General features: G+C 42.4%; 1 protein-coding gene across 3 annotated transcripts; it reads right to left on the minus strand.

Moving 5' to 3' along the window:
• Positions 1-280: 280 nt before the first annotated feature.
• EI24 (EI24 autophagy associated transmembrane protein) lies at positions 281-12,939 on the minus strand. Of its 3 annotated transcripts, none has more exons than XM_061202429.1 (12): positions 12,857-12,939; positions 11,294-11,440; positions 10,239-10,351; positions 7,083-7,228; positions 6,428-6,488; positions 5,192-5,258; positions 4,572-4,696; positions 4,135-4,254; positions 3,667-3,778; positions 2,872-2,983; positions 2,235-2,309; positions 281-1,299 (listed from the first exon to the last, which is right to left on the minus strand). In XM_061202429.1, exons 3-12 carry the CDS (start codon positions 10,278-10,280, stop codon positions 1,137-1,139), a joined length of 1,023 nt encoding a protein of 340 aa, XP_061058412.1. In that variant the 5' UTR covers positions 10,281-10,351; positions 11,294-11,440; positions 12,857-12,939; the 3' UTR covers positions 281-1,136. The 3 variants fall into 3 exon arrangements, with proteins under 3 accessions (XP_061058412.1, XP_061058415.1, XP_061058413.1); XM_061202432.1 differs by having other exon boundaries at positions 11,294-11,453; positions 12,857-12,905; XM_061202430.1 differs by lacking the exon at positions 11,294-11,440.
• Positions 12,940-17,063: the final 4,124 nt, after the last annotated feature.

Genomic DNA, 17,063 nt, shown 5'->3' on the forward strand with positions numbered 1-17,063 from the left:
TCAATCCCAAATTCTTTCACAAGATGTTAACATGATTATAATCACATAACCCAAACTTCTTCAGGGAACATTTTTCAGAACTAATCTTCCAAATTATCCAATACAAAGTCCTGGGTTCCGTGAATATGTTTCTTGAAGTGACGACTTGTAAATTTCAACCATTACACATTTGTGGGAAACAAGCTCACGTTTGTGATGTCTTAAAACTGTGCAAGTGCTTTGACACCTGCCCCTCCCTCCATATTTAGTCTCTTTAAAATGACAGGAAAACACCAACCAATCACAGGTTTAATGGGTTTAATAAGTTTACTCCTTCAGTTCCTATTTGCAGCACCCAATATTCCTTTGAAATACCAGACAGACCCAGCAGTGGCCAACAGTAAAGTTCAGACCTCCAGAGTTTAAAAGTTCAGGTTCTCTGAGCATTCTGTGTTGCAGTGGCACTTGTCCAAAATTGGTACCTCCCTATAGCTGGGGGAGCTTTAAATGTACCAGTGAAAAAAGTTTTTTCCCCTTCAAGGGGAAGAAAGAAAACCACTCCTCAAAACCCAGCAGATCTGGCTGTGAGGTCTTTCCTCCTGTCCCATCTCTTCAGGCTTGTTTTTTTTGCAGTGGAGCAAGAGACCAAATCTAGCCTGAGTTACAAGAAACAAGACAGTGATGGCTATAATGGGAGTGACCAGGAGCAGCAGAGTCTCCTTTACTTCCCACGTCCAATATATGTGCTTCACAGAAAAACCAAAACAACAGGTCCACAAAATACAACAACTAGAATTACAAAAATCCATTCATCCAAGGATGGTGGAAGGCGGGAAGGGGAGGTGGGAGGATAAATGGCACAGGGAGAAAAAGTATTCAAATCAGTCCAGGCACAGGGGCTGGCAAATGCTAGAAAAGAGCTGCAGAAAAACCTGTGGTCCTTTCAGACTCACCGGTGTTTAAAATCCATACTGGTGTCAGGACGACTCTGCCTTACGTGCACCAGAGACAAAAACCCCGATTCCTCAGAGAGAAGGGAATATGCACAGGGCCCTTGGCAGGGTGGGTCCTGCCTTCCCTGGTCGGGGAGGTGAACGAGAAAAAGAGCTGACGCGGAATCCTTCCAATCCCACCATCCCCTCTGGGTGGCAGGCGACTCAGTGGCCCTCAGCAGCCTTCAGTTTGGCAGGAGATGGGTGTGGTGAGGGGAACTTCTCTGCAGAAGTTGAACTACTCAGGGCAGACTGCAGGTAGACCGTCTTGTGGAAGAGTCTGTTGCTTAAGAAAACCACCAAGGAGAAGAGGCGCAACTGGAAAAGGCTAAAAGGCAAAAGAGACCCAACCTGTTAGACACACCAGCTGAGCAAAATTGTTTTAATTATTTGACAACTTACTTGACTACTTTCAATTTAAAATGATACAGGGGAAAACAAGACACCAGAAATTTGATCAAGCACGTACAGAGGTTAGACACACAGATTAAACAGGCAGCAACTAAAGAATGCACTGGGTCCTGTCAGGAGTGCAGTAGTATCACCATTTGCAGTATCGGGGCTTAGAGGAAATAAAGTTCTATTTTAGATTAATTCTGATTCAAGAAGTACCTTTCTAGGGTACAAACTTCAAGCTATGTCTGAAGATATCATATGCTATGTGTATTTCATTTTCAGGAGAGCTTCAAGAGAAAGTTAGTTACGTTAAGACACACTTAGCATTTACTGGATAGCAAGAACATGCAAGAACCCAAAGCAGATTGGAAATTTCTAATAAGTGTATCCTCACTGACTTAACCAAAATTGATCAAAAGATTGGGCTTTTCTCTGAAGTAATAAAACTTTCAGAGTGCTAGTGTTACTAAAGATTCATTTTAAAATACTTTGTTCTACTGTCATTATCAATAAACTCCTGTAGCCAGAACACATGGCCCACTATTTTTAAAAAGTTGGCCATTCTTACAAAATAAGCTCAACTACAGGTATAAGTGCCTTATTCGGTGAACTGTTACATTTTAAGAATATGGATAATAGCAGCAATTTCTGAAACACATATGTGCACATATGCATGGGGAAAATTTTGGGATACATCCCAGAAGTGTTTCTCTCATTGAACTGTATATTAATAGTTTCCTGCAATGTCAGGTTATTTTTTAAAAACCTTAACAAAAATGTCTCATTCATATAATTGCAGTGTTATGGCCCCAACACTTTAGACCAAAAAAACTTAATACATTTTAGCTAATACTGGCTAATACTTACTATGCTTTGCCAGGGGTCTTTGCTTCATTGGCGCTGATAATGAATAAAGGAAAGAGGATAGAGAATAGGCAGCCACTGTTTAAAAAAAAAAAAGAAAAGAAAAGAAATAATTAATCACCTTCAAAACAGCCATGACTTTGAAGATATTAGAAGCCCAAAGTTCTTTGCCTCCAGTGCTAAATATCATGGCTTGATGGACCCTTAATGTATCAAACACATCTTTTAAAAATTAAAAAAAAAAGGATTTTTCTAAGCGCTGGCTATGTTTAACATTGTTCCAGGAAGCAAAACAGAAGAAAGAATATGGCATATATGATCATGCAGACTATATTTTAATGCTGAGAATTCCCTGGCGGTCCAGTGGTTAGGACTCCGTGCTTCCAATGCTGGGGGCACAGGTTCGATCCCTGGTTGGGGAACTAAGCATGCCACAAAACGGGGCAAAAAAAAAAAAAAAAAAAAAAAAATTGCCAACTGACAAATGTCTATGACTATCTGTCAGGGAGAAAAAATCCTACAGACCTCCTGATGGGCAAATAAGAATGCAGAATGCCTAGCACAGAACCAGGCATACAGAAGGGGCCCCCTACACTGAGTATTTTTACCAGTCCCCTTCAAGTCCATACAGTCAAATTACCTGACTATGTAGGAGGACTGCATTGCTGTGAGGAAAGCCAAGGGCAGACCAAATCCAAAGTAGTAAGGCCAATTCCTTTCTATGTTTGACAATCGCTGGTGCATTTCAATTCCTAAAACAAGGAGCCAATACAATTAGGCTGCATATTTCCTTTCAGTCAAATGACTAAATATGGTAGACAATTTATTTGAGGTTTGAGTTGTAGGTACAGATCTGCCATTTAGAATACAACTAAAGCATATAAATTAGAATTGTCCAAATCTGATAAAGCTTCTATGCGAAGCTTTTACAATTGAACAATCACAATTTCATAGCTGGCAGGCTAAGTGAATTCTGAATTACAACACCAGAATCCTTTGTCAGTATTAGTCTTGAACAAAGCAAGAATCAAAAAAAGGCAGCTATCCTCTAGGAATCAATTAACCCCTTTCAACCAACCACACCCAAATATGCCAACGACTTTCAAAATATCCCCCAAAATAATCTGTATGCACCAACATCAAATTAATTTCTCTAATTTAAAATAATTCGTGCTCATTTATGCCATCTTACGGCTCTGTCAGAGCTACGTGACACTAAGCTCCATAAGGATGATGCTACACCGCTACATTCCCCAGCAACAAAGTTAAGGGTTAACCCCCCAAGCCAAATGTAAGTCCCCTCTTGCCAAAAAGGCTGCTTCATTCCAAAGACGGTTTGCCAAGGGCCTAAGTACTGAAGAATTTAAGAAGTCTACTTAGCAGCACCATTTCCAAATTGGGCCTCCAAGTTCTGAGTTTCTTTAGACAGGCTTACCTTTATTGAACCAACGATACTCGAAGCAGTATAGTGAGTAGAGAAGAGACATATGCAGGAGACTAACCAGCTGACCAACAAGATGGATGGGAAAGAGACTCACAAACATCCCCTGAAGAACAAGTATGGAAAATCTTAATTCCAAAGCTTCAGAGACCTGACACTGTTCACCTGCCACTCTGAGTCATCACTCTCTACCTAGATAGCCTGACAGTTGCTTCTCAAGTTTCTAAATAGCAGGAGAGTGAAGAATGCTCAGGGTGGCAGGGAGGAGCAGGCAAATTCATGTTTCTTTACCATTTTATGATTTTAAGTCTCTAGTTGTTTCTGTGAAAAAATGATTTACAAATCATTGCCTCCCATAAACATATCTGCTGAGTATAAATGTGACACCCTGTCTTTGTGAAGCTCCCTCTAATGAATCTTCTTTTCTTAGTCTGCTCCATGCGCCCAGAAGGCCAGTCTCACCTGGAGGAGGAAAAGAGCCTGCAGCAAAAGGTTGAAGAGCATGTCAGCAATTATTTTGCTGACACTAGGGAATGGGTGAGGCTTCCTCCCTGATACCTCGAAGGCCAGGTCAGCTATATCCTGTAAGAGAGAAAGGAGCTCACCAAAACATGAATTAAATGGCCTCAATATCCATCCCCAAAGCTAAGGCCACTGATCTGCCATGAGACCTGCCAGGGGAGAAAAGCCCCTGGACATCTGGCCATGAGATGCTCTGGAAACCTGAGAGGATAATTCCATTTTACAAGAGCACAGAGATCACCCACTGGCTGCTTGACCAAGAAAAGTTAAGGCTGTGAAATCGCTCCCTACATGGCCACTAACTTCGCAGGCTGAAACCTGCCACCTGGCGATCCATTATGCCATAAAACCCAGACTCCATCCTGCCCTGGACCTACCTGAAACCAAATCGCATTCACAACTTTGCTAAGCACAAAGAGGGGGAGCACCCAAAGGGCACTGAAAACGGACGTGAGGAGAACCTCGAGCCACGACCACACATCCCCATGTAGTGACGGGTCACCTAAGAAAGGCGGAAAGGCTTATTAGTTTAACTGGAGAAATGGAAAACCAGAAGACCAAATATGCAACCCCTACTCCACACACATACATCTTTGTTTCCTGCCAGCACATCACTGCACCTATTTCAGAGAGTCTTATTCTTCACAGACACACCAAATTCCGGCCACAACTCCAATTCAGAGTAGCCACGGAGATGTGCCGCTTACCTTGAGACAAACCTGCTTCCCGGGTGGTGACTGATATGTCAGTGACCAGCAGTACACTGTATGCAGGAAACCACCCTGGTTCAAATCCCAGCTATGCCACTTACTAATGGTTTAACCTTGGTAACCAATTTCCATTTCCTCATCTATAAAATGCTCTCTGTAACAATACCCAAAGGGTTGTTGAGAGATTTGAGTTAAAAACATCTAAAGCTGCGGGTACAGAGGAAGCGTTCAATAGACTGAGGGAGACACAGGGAAACACCTCCCACCTCGGCAATGGACATACTTACCAATAATTTGGGCCGTTACTGACTGAAGCACGGGAATAAACACTCGATAAAACAAAAGGAGACTGAACTAAAGGAGAGAAGAAATAAGGTAAACATCAAAAGCCCTTCTTTAAAACAGGAGTTCCAAGTTTCAATGTAATTATTTTCCAGATGGAAGTGCCTTTTACAAATTAGGAGCCCTGAAGTGGTACCAAAATTGGACTCAGTTCTATTTCCCAATTCTCCAGCTGAGGAGTACAAACCTGACACTGCCTATGAAAACAGTAAAACTTCTGGGGGACTAGAAGAACATTTCAATTAGTAGTCACGCCAAACTACAGGCATATACTAAGTACACAGTCATATTTTATTAATTAAAGCTAACACCTAAAAACATCTGTGAAATGTTTAGATTAACAAGTTGAATTATACTGAATTTCAAGTCCAAGAAAATACTTAACTATTTGTTCTTCAAAGTACTCAAATTTCACTTAAGCCTGTGTTGGTTCTCAGTCAGCTGTAGGCAACCTTCTGGTATGAGTTTCAATAGTAATCAATTCGAGGACATTGCTATGACCAGACAAAGGGAGAACCTTGCCCATATCCATCTGTCTTTCCCCTCTGAGCCCCCATAGTTGCTCTTAACCAAAATGTCCAGACAATGTCACAAGAAATTGTTACCTATTAACATTAAAACTTGTGAATAAGTCATTTAAGAAAAAAGTGTATATTCAGGGCTATCTATTCCTGATATTTACATACAAGTTTTCTCTGAGTGGGAATAAAATGAGTGAAGGTGCACAGAATCCTGATGGCCTTAAGCACGTATTAGCAGGGGAAAGCTACCTGTCTCAATTTCAAGAAGACGGTTGAGAACCATGAACACCAAAATAATCTGAATAAAGATGCTTATAGGGCTTCCCTGGTGGCACAGTGGTTGAGAATCTGCCTGCTGATGCAGGGGACACGGGTTCAAGCCCTGGTCTGGGAAGATCCCACATGCCGCGGAGCAACTGGGCCCGTGAGCCACAACTACTGAGCCTGTGCGTCTGGAGCCTGTGCTCCGCAACAAGAGAGGCCGCAATAGTGAGAGGCCCGCGCACCGCGATGAAGAGTGGCCCCCGCTTGCCGCAACTAGAGAAAGCCCTCGCACAGAAACGAAGACCCAACAGAGCCAAAGATAAATTAATTAATTAATTAAAAAAAAAAAAAAAAGATGCTTATAAGGCACCTGGAATTTGACGAAAAAGAACTTACCCAGAATACTCCACCATTCCAAGCGCAGCACTGAAAAATTCTACTAACAATACGTGGTTCACTGGAAAAGACCACATGTATTTAGCTTAAAAGGCATACAGGCTATTTCCATAGTGTCTGTCATTCAGTAGCTCTCCTTTTTATATCTTTTGTTGGCATATTATTTGTCCAGCACCTACTGTTCTCCCAATGTTCTCTCCTAATGTCAATAAGAAAAGGCTAAAAATATTTCAAGAGAAGCAGTTTTTCTTAAAAAAACAAACACACAAAAAACTATATTTTCTAAAATCCAAGACTGGAGACTAGAAGAGGATGTCTGAGGTTCTTCTATCAAAATCCACACAGGCGCTCCTAGAAGTATCCACCAATCCAAGTAATTTTTTTATGGTTCTCTATTCACCATCCTGATTTGTTTTAAACACCCCGACATTTTGAACAAGGATTACTGCTAGACACCAGTTTAATTCAATGTGAGGGGAGTGGGGGGAAATCACCTGTAACTTTTTTGGGGGAGAAAGTACAAAAGACAAATAATGGAGTATTGAAACTCCAAGTCACTATGTAGTGTCTGAATTCTATACTAAGTTTGATCACTTCCTAAAGTGCCCACAGAAGGGAATTCAGATGTTTTCTGACATCAGCCTCCACTCCTTACCTCTCTTGCTTCCTCTCTATACTCTGGGCTCTCCTCTGAGCCAGGACACTGCTTGCCCTTCTTCGACGCTGCTCCTCTCTCTTTTGTTGAATTCGAGCATCTAGCTTTGAGATGGTACAAATTCCCCAGATGGAGTCTTTGATTCCCTATACACAAGAGTATTATTTTTAAAGAGGGAAGATTTTGGGTCAGAAGACTTTCCAAAGTTACATAGAGTAAAGTGATGAAATAACAGTGGAAATCATGGTACTTAGTTTGCTACAAAGCTTAGGGGACCCTTGATATTTTTCTATTTTGAAATAATTCCCAATTTACAGAAGAGCTACAAGAACAGAGAACTCCCTAATACCCTTTCTCCGGATTCACCAGCTATTTTGCCACATTGTTATTTATTCTTGTTTATATATATATATACATTTTTTTAGATCATTTGAGTAGGTTGCTGTGTCATGTCTCTTTACTTTTAATTGTTCAGTGTATATTTCCTAAGAACAATATTCTTTAATATAACAAGATAGTTATCTATTAAAGAAATTAAATATTGAAATAGTTGAATCTACAGTCCATATTCCAATTTCCCCATTTGTCCCAGTAATGCCCTCTATAGCGTTTTTACCCCTCAAGTATCAGACATCAGTTCAGAATCACATGTTGCATTTAGCTCTCATATCTCTTCAGTCTCCTTTAATCAGGAACAGCTCCTTAGCGTGTCTTCCTTTATGAAGTATACAGGTCAGTTATTTTACAGGATGCCCTCAATTTAGGTTTGTGTCCTCATGATTAGGTCCCAGGTTACATATTTTTGGCAGGAATATCACATAAGTGATGGTGTGCCCTTCCAGGTATTATATCCAGAGGCATGTGATATCTGTCTCACCTTGCTGGTGATGTCAATTTTACATATTCAGTCAAGGTGTTATCCAGCTCCATTGTATGGTTGCAAATTTTTCTCCTTGCAACTAATAAGTAATCTGTGGGCAGACATTTCTGAGACCAGGCAAATATCCTGCTCATCAAGTCCTCTCCCCTAGATTTAGCATCAATTAATAATTCTTGCCCAAACCAATCTTGAATAACATGGTTGCAAAATAGTGGTTTTCTACTCCAACACTTACCAATACTATAAAGCCAAGTTATTGCCCTCCTCTATACTCTTCCAATATCAATCTAATGTCTACAAGTACGATCTACATCCTGTACTAAACTAGCAATACTAGGGTAGACTGAACACTGGTCTCAAGAAAGGACCAGGGCTGGACCAAGGCTAATGGAAGACACAAAGAAATAATCACTGTAAAAGTGTGAAAAGCTGTAGGATAAGAGCACGCCACATGAGACAGAAACAACATTGTAGTGTAGCTGGAGGAGAATGTCTTTAAACAGTGTATGCTGAGGGAGAGGGTTGTTAAGTCTATAAGTCACTGATGGAGGCACTTGCCAATGACTGGAAGAGCCCCAATGGCAGAAAGATTACTGTTATCACTACAAACATCAGAACTACCTATTACCCAGTTCAAAGGACTGCACTCATTCATCCACCCACTCCCATATTGAGCATCTTCAATGAGCTAGACAACATATGGAAATGCTCAGGAAACTTATAACTCAGCAGGAAAAGTACACAAGTAAACCAAAAGAAAAAATAAATAAATAAAAATGTATAGTTTAGTAAGTACCACAACAGATTTATGTCCAAAGTAGAGTGGGAAGGACTAGGGTATTCAACTTCATCAAGAAGCAGAAAAAAGGGGACTTCCCAGGTGGTCCAGTGGTTAAGACTCCGCACTTCCAATGCAGGGGGCGCGGGTTCGATCCCTGGTCAGGGAACTAAGGTCCCACATGCCACGCAGCCAAAAAAAAAAAAAGCAGCAGCAGAAAAAGGCATTCTGGAAGCAATGGCCAACATGGATTTAAGAATGGCATTTTCACCTACTGTTATAAGCGAAAACAAATTTTAGAGAAAACTGTCAGGATACAGAGAAATGGACAAGTTTATGAAGTACCTGCCGATAGGAGCATAAATTGGCAGCATGCACCTGATCTTTTGTCTATGAGTAATGTTTAATCTTATTTTGCTTTTTAACCTCTAAATCTTCCACAAACAGTTTAAAATTTTAAGATAGTTAAGTTCAAATGGCTTAGGGCCTAGTATGTGCTAGGATGATGACAGCATCCCCACTTCTGAGATACTTACAGTCTAGTGGGGCAGACAGACACACAAAGTTCACATTGTATAATTGATCCAGGGTTGAAATTTTATCGCACAAAAGGACGTAAGGTATTAAAAGAAGATCACATTGCATGAATTCTCTTTGGCCCTTCTAAGATATTCCTTCAATTCCCCCCTCTTTGATTCAAAGGTGATAAACTTTTAAACACTCCCACTCCCCATGAGAACTGGCCTCTCTCCTGCTCCCGGGAATAGAGCTACAGGGGCTACAACTAGGGCATTAGACCTCAGACAGCCAGTGTAATGGAATGTTATGCTACTGATCATGTGGGTGACTACATCCTAAACAGATCTCTACGGGACATTTTTCTAGAGCATCATCATCTCAGCCTTGTAGAATGGGAGAATAAGACAGGTCCTATAGTGTAGATCCGGACAAAGGAGTTTAGGTAATAGCACTGTACCAATGTTCATTGCTTGGTCTTCAACAATATACCATGGTTACATGCGATGTTAACATTAGGAGAACCTGGTGAAGGATATAGGGGAGTTCTCTGTACAGCCCTGCAACTCTAAAATTATTCCAAAATAAAGTTTAGGGAATTCCCTGGAGGTGCAGTGGTTAGGACTCCACGCTCTCACTGCCAAGGGCCGGGGTTCAATCCCTGGTCGGGGAACTAAGATCCCACAAGCCATGTGGCATGGCCAAAAAAAAAAAAATATTGATAAATAAAGTTAAAAAAAAAAAAAAAAAGAGGGTCTGGGGCCAAGCTGAACAGGGTTTCAATACTACAGACACTCATTAGACAGTTCTCCCAAGATTCTGCGAGATGCAGGATAATACCTCTCCCTCGAGTAGTGTGGATTAGAATGAAAACTTGTAGGTGAAGAACCCAACAAATATAAGAAAAATTTCAAAAATACCTAAAGGATTTTCTAGTCAGTTCCTGCAGCAAAAGGGTCAAAAGATGACTTGACATACTCACCCTGGCAAGGTCCTGCAGAAAGGTTTTGACACTGTCAGCCATCTCTTCACTGCCCAAACTATCAACTACACAAAGGAGAGAGAAGTGTCCCCAGATGTCTCATCATGAAGCACCTGGAAACAGACGGAGCATAATCGGGGAAAAATATTTATCTTCAAGTTACTTCATGTACATTTGATGACATTTTCCACATACTTCTCTAATAGGAGTGCAGTAGGTTCTAGCACTTAGGTAGATACTAGTACAGTTAACTAAGTGAGGTTATACCTGTAACTACTGCAAAACCTGAAATCAATAAATTTTTAAATCACTTACCACCCTTTCACTTTTACATGGATTAGTAATCTCTTCTCTGGGCCTTGATGTCCCTAACTACCCCTCCTACACGTCCCAAGTACTTTTGAGATTTGAGATCATGAGATGGGTGATAATTACACTTCAATATCCTCCTAAGCAATATTTGTGCTTGATGTTACTTGAATACAAATACAGGAACAAAATGAAAGTTCTAACAAAAATTACTAAATCTGCACTTCATACACAGGGCCCTCCAGCACACAGATAAGTTCAAAGTATGATGTGAAATTTCCCACCAAGACCCCCAAATATGCCTTCCCTGTTTTCCAACTTTAAATGTATACATATATGTACAATTTTAACAAGCATGCAGGAAACAATGAATTTTAAACTAGGCCAGAAAAAGGTTAAGTCCACGTGTATAAATATTCTTTAACACTCTATAGCTTTCCCATTTTATTTATTTCTTAGGTGAATGAGAAATCTAGCTTCATAAAATAATAACTTGAAAGTTCACGTGTATAAGTATTTTTAAAATACTACGCTCCCATGTAATGTCTAAGGTGAATGGAAAACCCATTTTCAAAAGTTTAATTAAGGACTTGGGATTCTAAAGTTCTCAAACCTGACTAAACCAATCTAGGGTATTCTTAATTTAAGAGATAGACCATAATGACAATTTCACAGGCAGCTTCTATACACCTCGAATTTCAAAACATAAGCACACTTTCCCTAATGACCACTTCACCAAACGGTACCTTATTGACCCAACTGGACTACTGCCACCCAGAACAGGAAGAGCAGGGAATACAGCAGAGGGAAGGCAACTTGCACAACACTGCATGTACCATCTTCTCCTTGGGTCAAATCCTACACAGATGCACTCACTTCAGGTAGACAAGTTTCTAGGGTAAGAAACTTTTGTTAATGCTCCCACTTAAAAACAAACAAAAAACACCTGAGTGATAGGATACTCAGTGATAGGTGAATAGTTAAAGCTCAATGATGATACATAAGACACTAGTTTCTAAAGATTATCATGGATTCACTTTTAACCATCTACTTCCTCGTCTATGAATTAAGGGTATTAAAATTTTTCATAGGTTTTGAGTACAAAGTGCAGTAACATGAAAATAAAAACTTAACTTCTACATAAACATAATCCCACTACAGAATGAGCTAGTCTGGGAGTTTAAGGAAGCCGATTACTTAGTCTGGGTTTCTCACAAGGTGCTGACACAGCTGAAAGCATGTGGGTCCTAATCCAATGAGAGGATCTGTGTTACCTGAACCATGGCCATTAACAACTGGCTTCTGCAAGTACCAAGTGGCAGGTTACCTACTGACCAATAGTGGCCTGTGAAGGACAAGTCACTTCAACTTTACACGCAGATCCTATTTGAATTATCCGGAATATCCAGAAATATTATCCGGTTTGACAAAAAGCTCAGGCATGGAGAAAAGCAACCTGCCACGATTTGAGACCAGAGACTGTATAACACGGAGGGAACCCTCCAACTGTAGTGGACGTAAGTGAGATGCATCTGGTTCACAGCATTTCACAGACGGAGGAACTGAATCTCCGAAGTTAAATGGCTTGCCCAAGATTACAGCACGTGAAAGGCTACAGCGAACTTCAAAACCCCGGTGTCTGAACCCTCAGTCGGGGCTTTTTACTCAAGCTTTGCGATGAGGATTTTTGTTTAACCCGAGCATCCCATGGACAAAATGTCTCCTAAGCCTGTAAATACAGCTGGCCATTAAATTCCTAAACAGTCATGAGAACTTATTAAGCATCTACTGAGGCACGGTCCTGTAGTTTCATTTCTAAGTCACTAAACCCAGAAACCCAAGTCCGGAAAGCAGGAGGCTTTCACATCCCACTCCAGTTTCACTAAAGGTAAGCATCCTCACATCCCACCGGGCTCCCCGGATGCTCAGAGCCCACAGGTCCCTTCGGACCCGTTTCCCCCCAGCTCCTTGGCAAACCCGACTGGAAGCTGGTCTCCCTCCGCAACCACAGCCGTGCACGAAGCGCGGGGCACGCTCACCTCCCATCAAGCGGGGAGCTAAAGACAGCCGCGCCGCACCTGGGCAGAGGCTCGCCCGCGACTGCGGGCTGCGTCCCGCGCCCCGGCCCTGCTCCGCCGCCGCAGCACCTTCCCGTCAGGCGTCCCCGCGCGCAGCCCCCGCCCGCACCTCCCAACCCAGCGCTCGGGCCCTGCTGCCCTCACACGCCCTCGCCGCCCCAGCCACCGGGGCCCCTGCCGCGCGCGCAGGCTGTGCGGCGCCAGGGCCAGGCTCGGCAGAACTGCACCTACCCGGCAGCTTCGCCCCCGCGGCTCCGGCTCCGGCCCGGCCCCTGGCCCACCGCTGACCCGCTCGGCTCCTCCACGCCCCTCCGCACCCCTCCGCGCCCGGCCACCCGCTCCCACCCTGGCGCTCCCAGGGCCGGGGCCGCTGCGCCCACACTGGGCATGCCCGGGCCGCACGGGGCCGCTGGGAAGTCGGGCGGGCGCCGAGTCCAGCCGCCCGGGTGGAGGGGGCGGGGCCGCGGCGGCGGAGGGGGCGGGGCCGCGTGGCGACCGGGCCTGGGAAATGCAGTCCGTCCTCCGGGCCCACCCGCGCCGCTTCCGGGGATGCCGTCCTTCCTGATCCCGTATCGTGTTCTTTGCTCCCTCCCATTTACTTCTGAAGGGTTGCTTGTCTTTCTATTATGAAGCCTAACAACAGAACAATAAAATGCAGAAGTCATCTTGGTCTCTTTGGTTGGAGACTTAAGTAACCAAAGGGTACTAAGCAATGATGGGTTTAAATCAAGGTCACTTAACGATTAAGAATAAAATGACTAAGAATAGGTCAAGCTGCCATGCAGTTCGGCTGCATTAGGCGTGTTCTCTGACAGCAAAGTGTTGGCTGAGATTAAAACGATCAAGTAAATAGAAATGAAACTGTTTTCATCTCTGTCCCCACCAGTCCGTCTCTACCCCAGGGACGGCAATTTCTTGGCATCGAACCATCAAGCCTGACCTATAACCTTTTTCTCCCCTATTCCCAGCTTCTTATATCTCTCACTCCGTATTTTTTCCTCTTTTTTCCACTTCCTGTTTTCCTTCACCTCTAGGTGTGCTTAGAGCTGCTCCTCTCAGGCCACCTATAAAATCAGATTTTTACAACTGGAAGCTCTTTAGTATAACCTTACATAGTGTGAGCCCAGGTATCAACTGACTTACTCAAGGTCAGTGGCAGAACAACTACCCAGACCTCCTGACTCTCCTCCAGTTAGTTCAGTGGGCTGAGGGGTGGGGTCGTTGACCTCTTCTACCCTGCCCAACTTCCAGCCCCATTCCAGAACAGACGAGTCCCCAACTCTGAGCCTGTGGAAACTACCTTCTCTTTCAGGAAGAGGGTCAGGAAGTCAAAACTAACACGATGGGAGAAGAGAACTAAGCATTCAGAGTAGCAGAAGCCCTGAAATAAAAGGTCCAACCTGGGATTTATATATGTAAACTCCTTTGGAGAGGGGACTTCTTTCTTATTTATTTTAGCCTTGGCAATAATCTCATTTTCACTGAGACCAGATCTATGAATACCCACTCGTTTCCTTTTCTTATAAATCTATTGCTTGATTTACTCCACGATTAAAATCATCACAAAGAGGAGACATTCCTAAACTTAGTTTTTGCCCCATATGAGTAAATATCTTCAACTATTTATTATAAGGAACTGCATAGAAAAGATTTTTATTTCTTTTGGAATTTTGATTAAAATAAGCAGTTTGCTGAGGCTTAGATATCTTATTATAAAGAGACTAAGTGGTTTAATGATACACTGATTATTGTAATTATTAATTACAATAGCAACAATTCCTCCAAACTCTATCGTTTCTCAAAAGTGTGAACTTAGGGGACTTCCCTGGTGGTCCAGTGGTTAAGAATCTGCCTTCCAGTGCAGGGTACATAGGCTCGGTCCCTGGTCAGGGAACTAAGATCTCACATGCCACAGGGCAACGAACCTTGCCACAACTAGAGAGCCTGCACGTGGCAACCCAATGCAGCCAAAAATAAATAAATATATATATATATTTTTTAAGTGTGGATTTAGGAAGAATTTAGTAGATATGAGTCTACTCTAACTTGCCTGATGGAAGGACATCTTACAAATCCCAACACGTGTAATACAATCCAGATTTTAAAAACAATAATAATTATACCTTGCATTTTTAAAGAGCTCTTGCATACTTATTGAAGATTAGATGCCATCTGTGAAACAACTAGGAGGGGCATTATTTTCCTAATTTTACAAGTGAGGAAGCTGTGTGGCAGAGCATGAAACTCAGAAAACTTTATCTCCAGTCTAGCTATGAACCTTAGTTTCTATAGCACAAGGCTGCTAAATGGGACCTATATGAAGGTCCCTTCTAACTCTGTGGTTCCTTGATTTAGTGAATTGGTGACAATACCAGATCCAGAGGCCAGATATCCTAGTTTCTAGCCTTGGAATCTTCCAGGGGAGAGAGATGCTGTGGTTTATTAAGTATCTACCATGTACCAGGGCTTTCCTATTTATTATTTCACAACAACCATCTAAGTGTTGTAACTGATCAAAAAAAAATCCAACCGGGTTTGGCAGATTCCCAGAATCATGCCTTTTTCTTTACCATACCTGCCTTCCGTTATGGATCACAAGGCCACCCAGTTAAATTTAGGCTTTGTATTATCACCACTAAAGTAGCACTCATCAAATTTTAATGTGAAAACCAATCACCTGGAGATCTTGCTAGGTACAGATTCTCATTCAGTCCATCTGAGGTGAGGACCAAGACCCTGCATTTCTAACAAGCTCCCCGGCGATCTACATAAGCATTCACCTAGTGCCTGTTCTCTATCTACCTACCTTGGCTAGACGTTTGGAATACTTAATGCCCTCAACTTGCTTCTCTCCAGTGGGAAAACAGACAAGGTAATGCAATGTGATAAAAATGAAGTCTTGAGGAACAATGAGGAATTAGCAAAGAGAAGAAAGGGTGGGAAGGGAATTCTACTCAGAGGAAAAAGCACAAGCAAAGCTACCCGGCATATTTAGAGCACTGTGATTTGTTCATTATGGCCAGAATAGAATAGGAGGAGAAATGGCAAGAGATAAACTTCCAATTTACTGAGTACCCTCTATTTGCCAGACCCTTTTCAAATAATAGGATTTAGTGGTAAGCAAGACAGACAAGATGTCTGCTTTAATGGAGTTTACATTCAAGTAAATAGATAGAATAGAATAAAATAAGGTAATAGTGATAAGTGATTTTTAAAAACAAGCATGAAAATGTCATAGAGAACGGCTGGCAGGGCGGCTGCCATTGGCTATTTGAAGGGAAGGAGCTGACTTGAATGTGTTGAGATTTGAATACAGAGAAGAAGCCAGCCATGTAAAGGTCTGGGGTTAGCAGAGGGAACCAAGTACATAGCCCTAAGGCAAAAACGTGCTGGTATGTGGCAGGAACAGAAATAAGGACAGTATGGCTGCACATATGATGAAGTCATAGTTGACTGCCTCTCCTTTACCTCCCACATCCAATCAATTACCAAGTAGTTTTGATTCTACCCCCTAAAAAAAGTGTTCAAATCCACCCCCTTGATTCCATGTCGACTGCCACCATCACCTTTCACCTAAATTATTGGAAAAGTCTTCCTGCTTCCAATCAGCTACCTCTAATCCATTCCCTACACAGCAGCCAGATAGAGCTTTAGGAAATGGAAATCTGATTATTCTTCTTCCTGCCTAAGAGCCTTCAGTGGCTCCCATTCCCAACAGAATAAAGTCTAAACTCTTTATCATGATTTATAAGGGCTGTGGGTGTCTGGGTCTGCATACCTCTTTCACCACATGCCTCTCTGTACTCTTTCAGTCATCATTCCTAAAATACACCAACTTCCTCTTTCTTCTGGGTCTTCATATGGCATTCCCTCTGCCTTCCTCCATCCTCTCCACGCATACACCTTTCTCCTGGCGAGTCCTCCTCATCCATCACATCGTCTGTGAAACCTTCCCCAACTACCTCCCTGCTCCTCCTTTGAGCTCCTGGAACACCCTGAACTTCTCTTATCAAAGTATTCACCCTGCTAAATTGTAATCACTTATTTAATTATCTGTCTCCCCCATTAGACTAGGGGAAGACCATCACTGCTTTCTTCTGTTTTATATCCCCATGCCTAGCACAAGGTCTAGCATTGGAATAGGGACTCAAAAATTTTTGAAAGAATAAGTGAATAAATTAATGGAAGTTGAGATAGGCAGTTAAATGATAGCTTTAGGTCATCACATAAAGTTTGGACACTATCTTGGTGTCAGCAAGGAGCTACTGAGGGACTTTAAGGAAAATGATACGATTGTATTCATATTTACAAAAGACCGCTCTCGTAGCAAGGAGACACATGGATTTCAGGTGAATGAGATTAGCAGTAGTGAATGTAGAGGCTAGAGGCTGGTTGTTTCCATTATTCAAGGGAGAAATGATGAAAACATGAATCTGCA

This window comes from Eubalaena glacialis, chromosome 10 (genome assembly GCF_028564815.1).
Source record: "Eubalaena glacialis isolate mEubGla1 chromosome 10, mEubGla1.1.hap2.+ XY, whole genome shotgun sequence".
In the NCBI taxonomy this organism is placed as follows: Eukaryota; Metazoa; Chordata; class Mammalia; order Artiodactyla; family Balaenidae; genus Eubalaena; species Eubalaena glacialis.

Excerpts from the sequence above, each read along its gene's own strand:
- EI24 (XM_061202430.1), bottom strand. The coding sequence starts at position 10,280 with ATGGCTGACAGTGTCAAAACCTTTCTGCAGGACCTTGCCAGG. Across the intron at positions 3,779-4,134 it reads AGGCTCTTTTCCTCCTCCAG|GGGATGTTTGTGAGTCTCTT; the intron begins GTGAGACTGGCC and ends CTTGTTCTTCAG. Across the intron at positions 2,310-2,871 it reads CAGTCCTCCTACATAGTCAG|TGGCTGCCTATTCTCTATCC; the intron begins GTAATTTGACTG and ends TTTTTTAAACAG.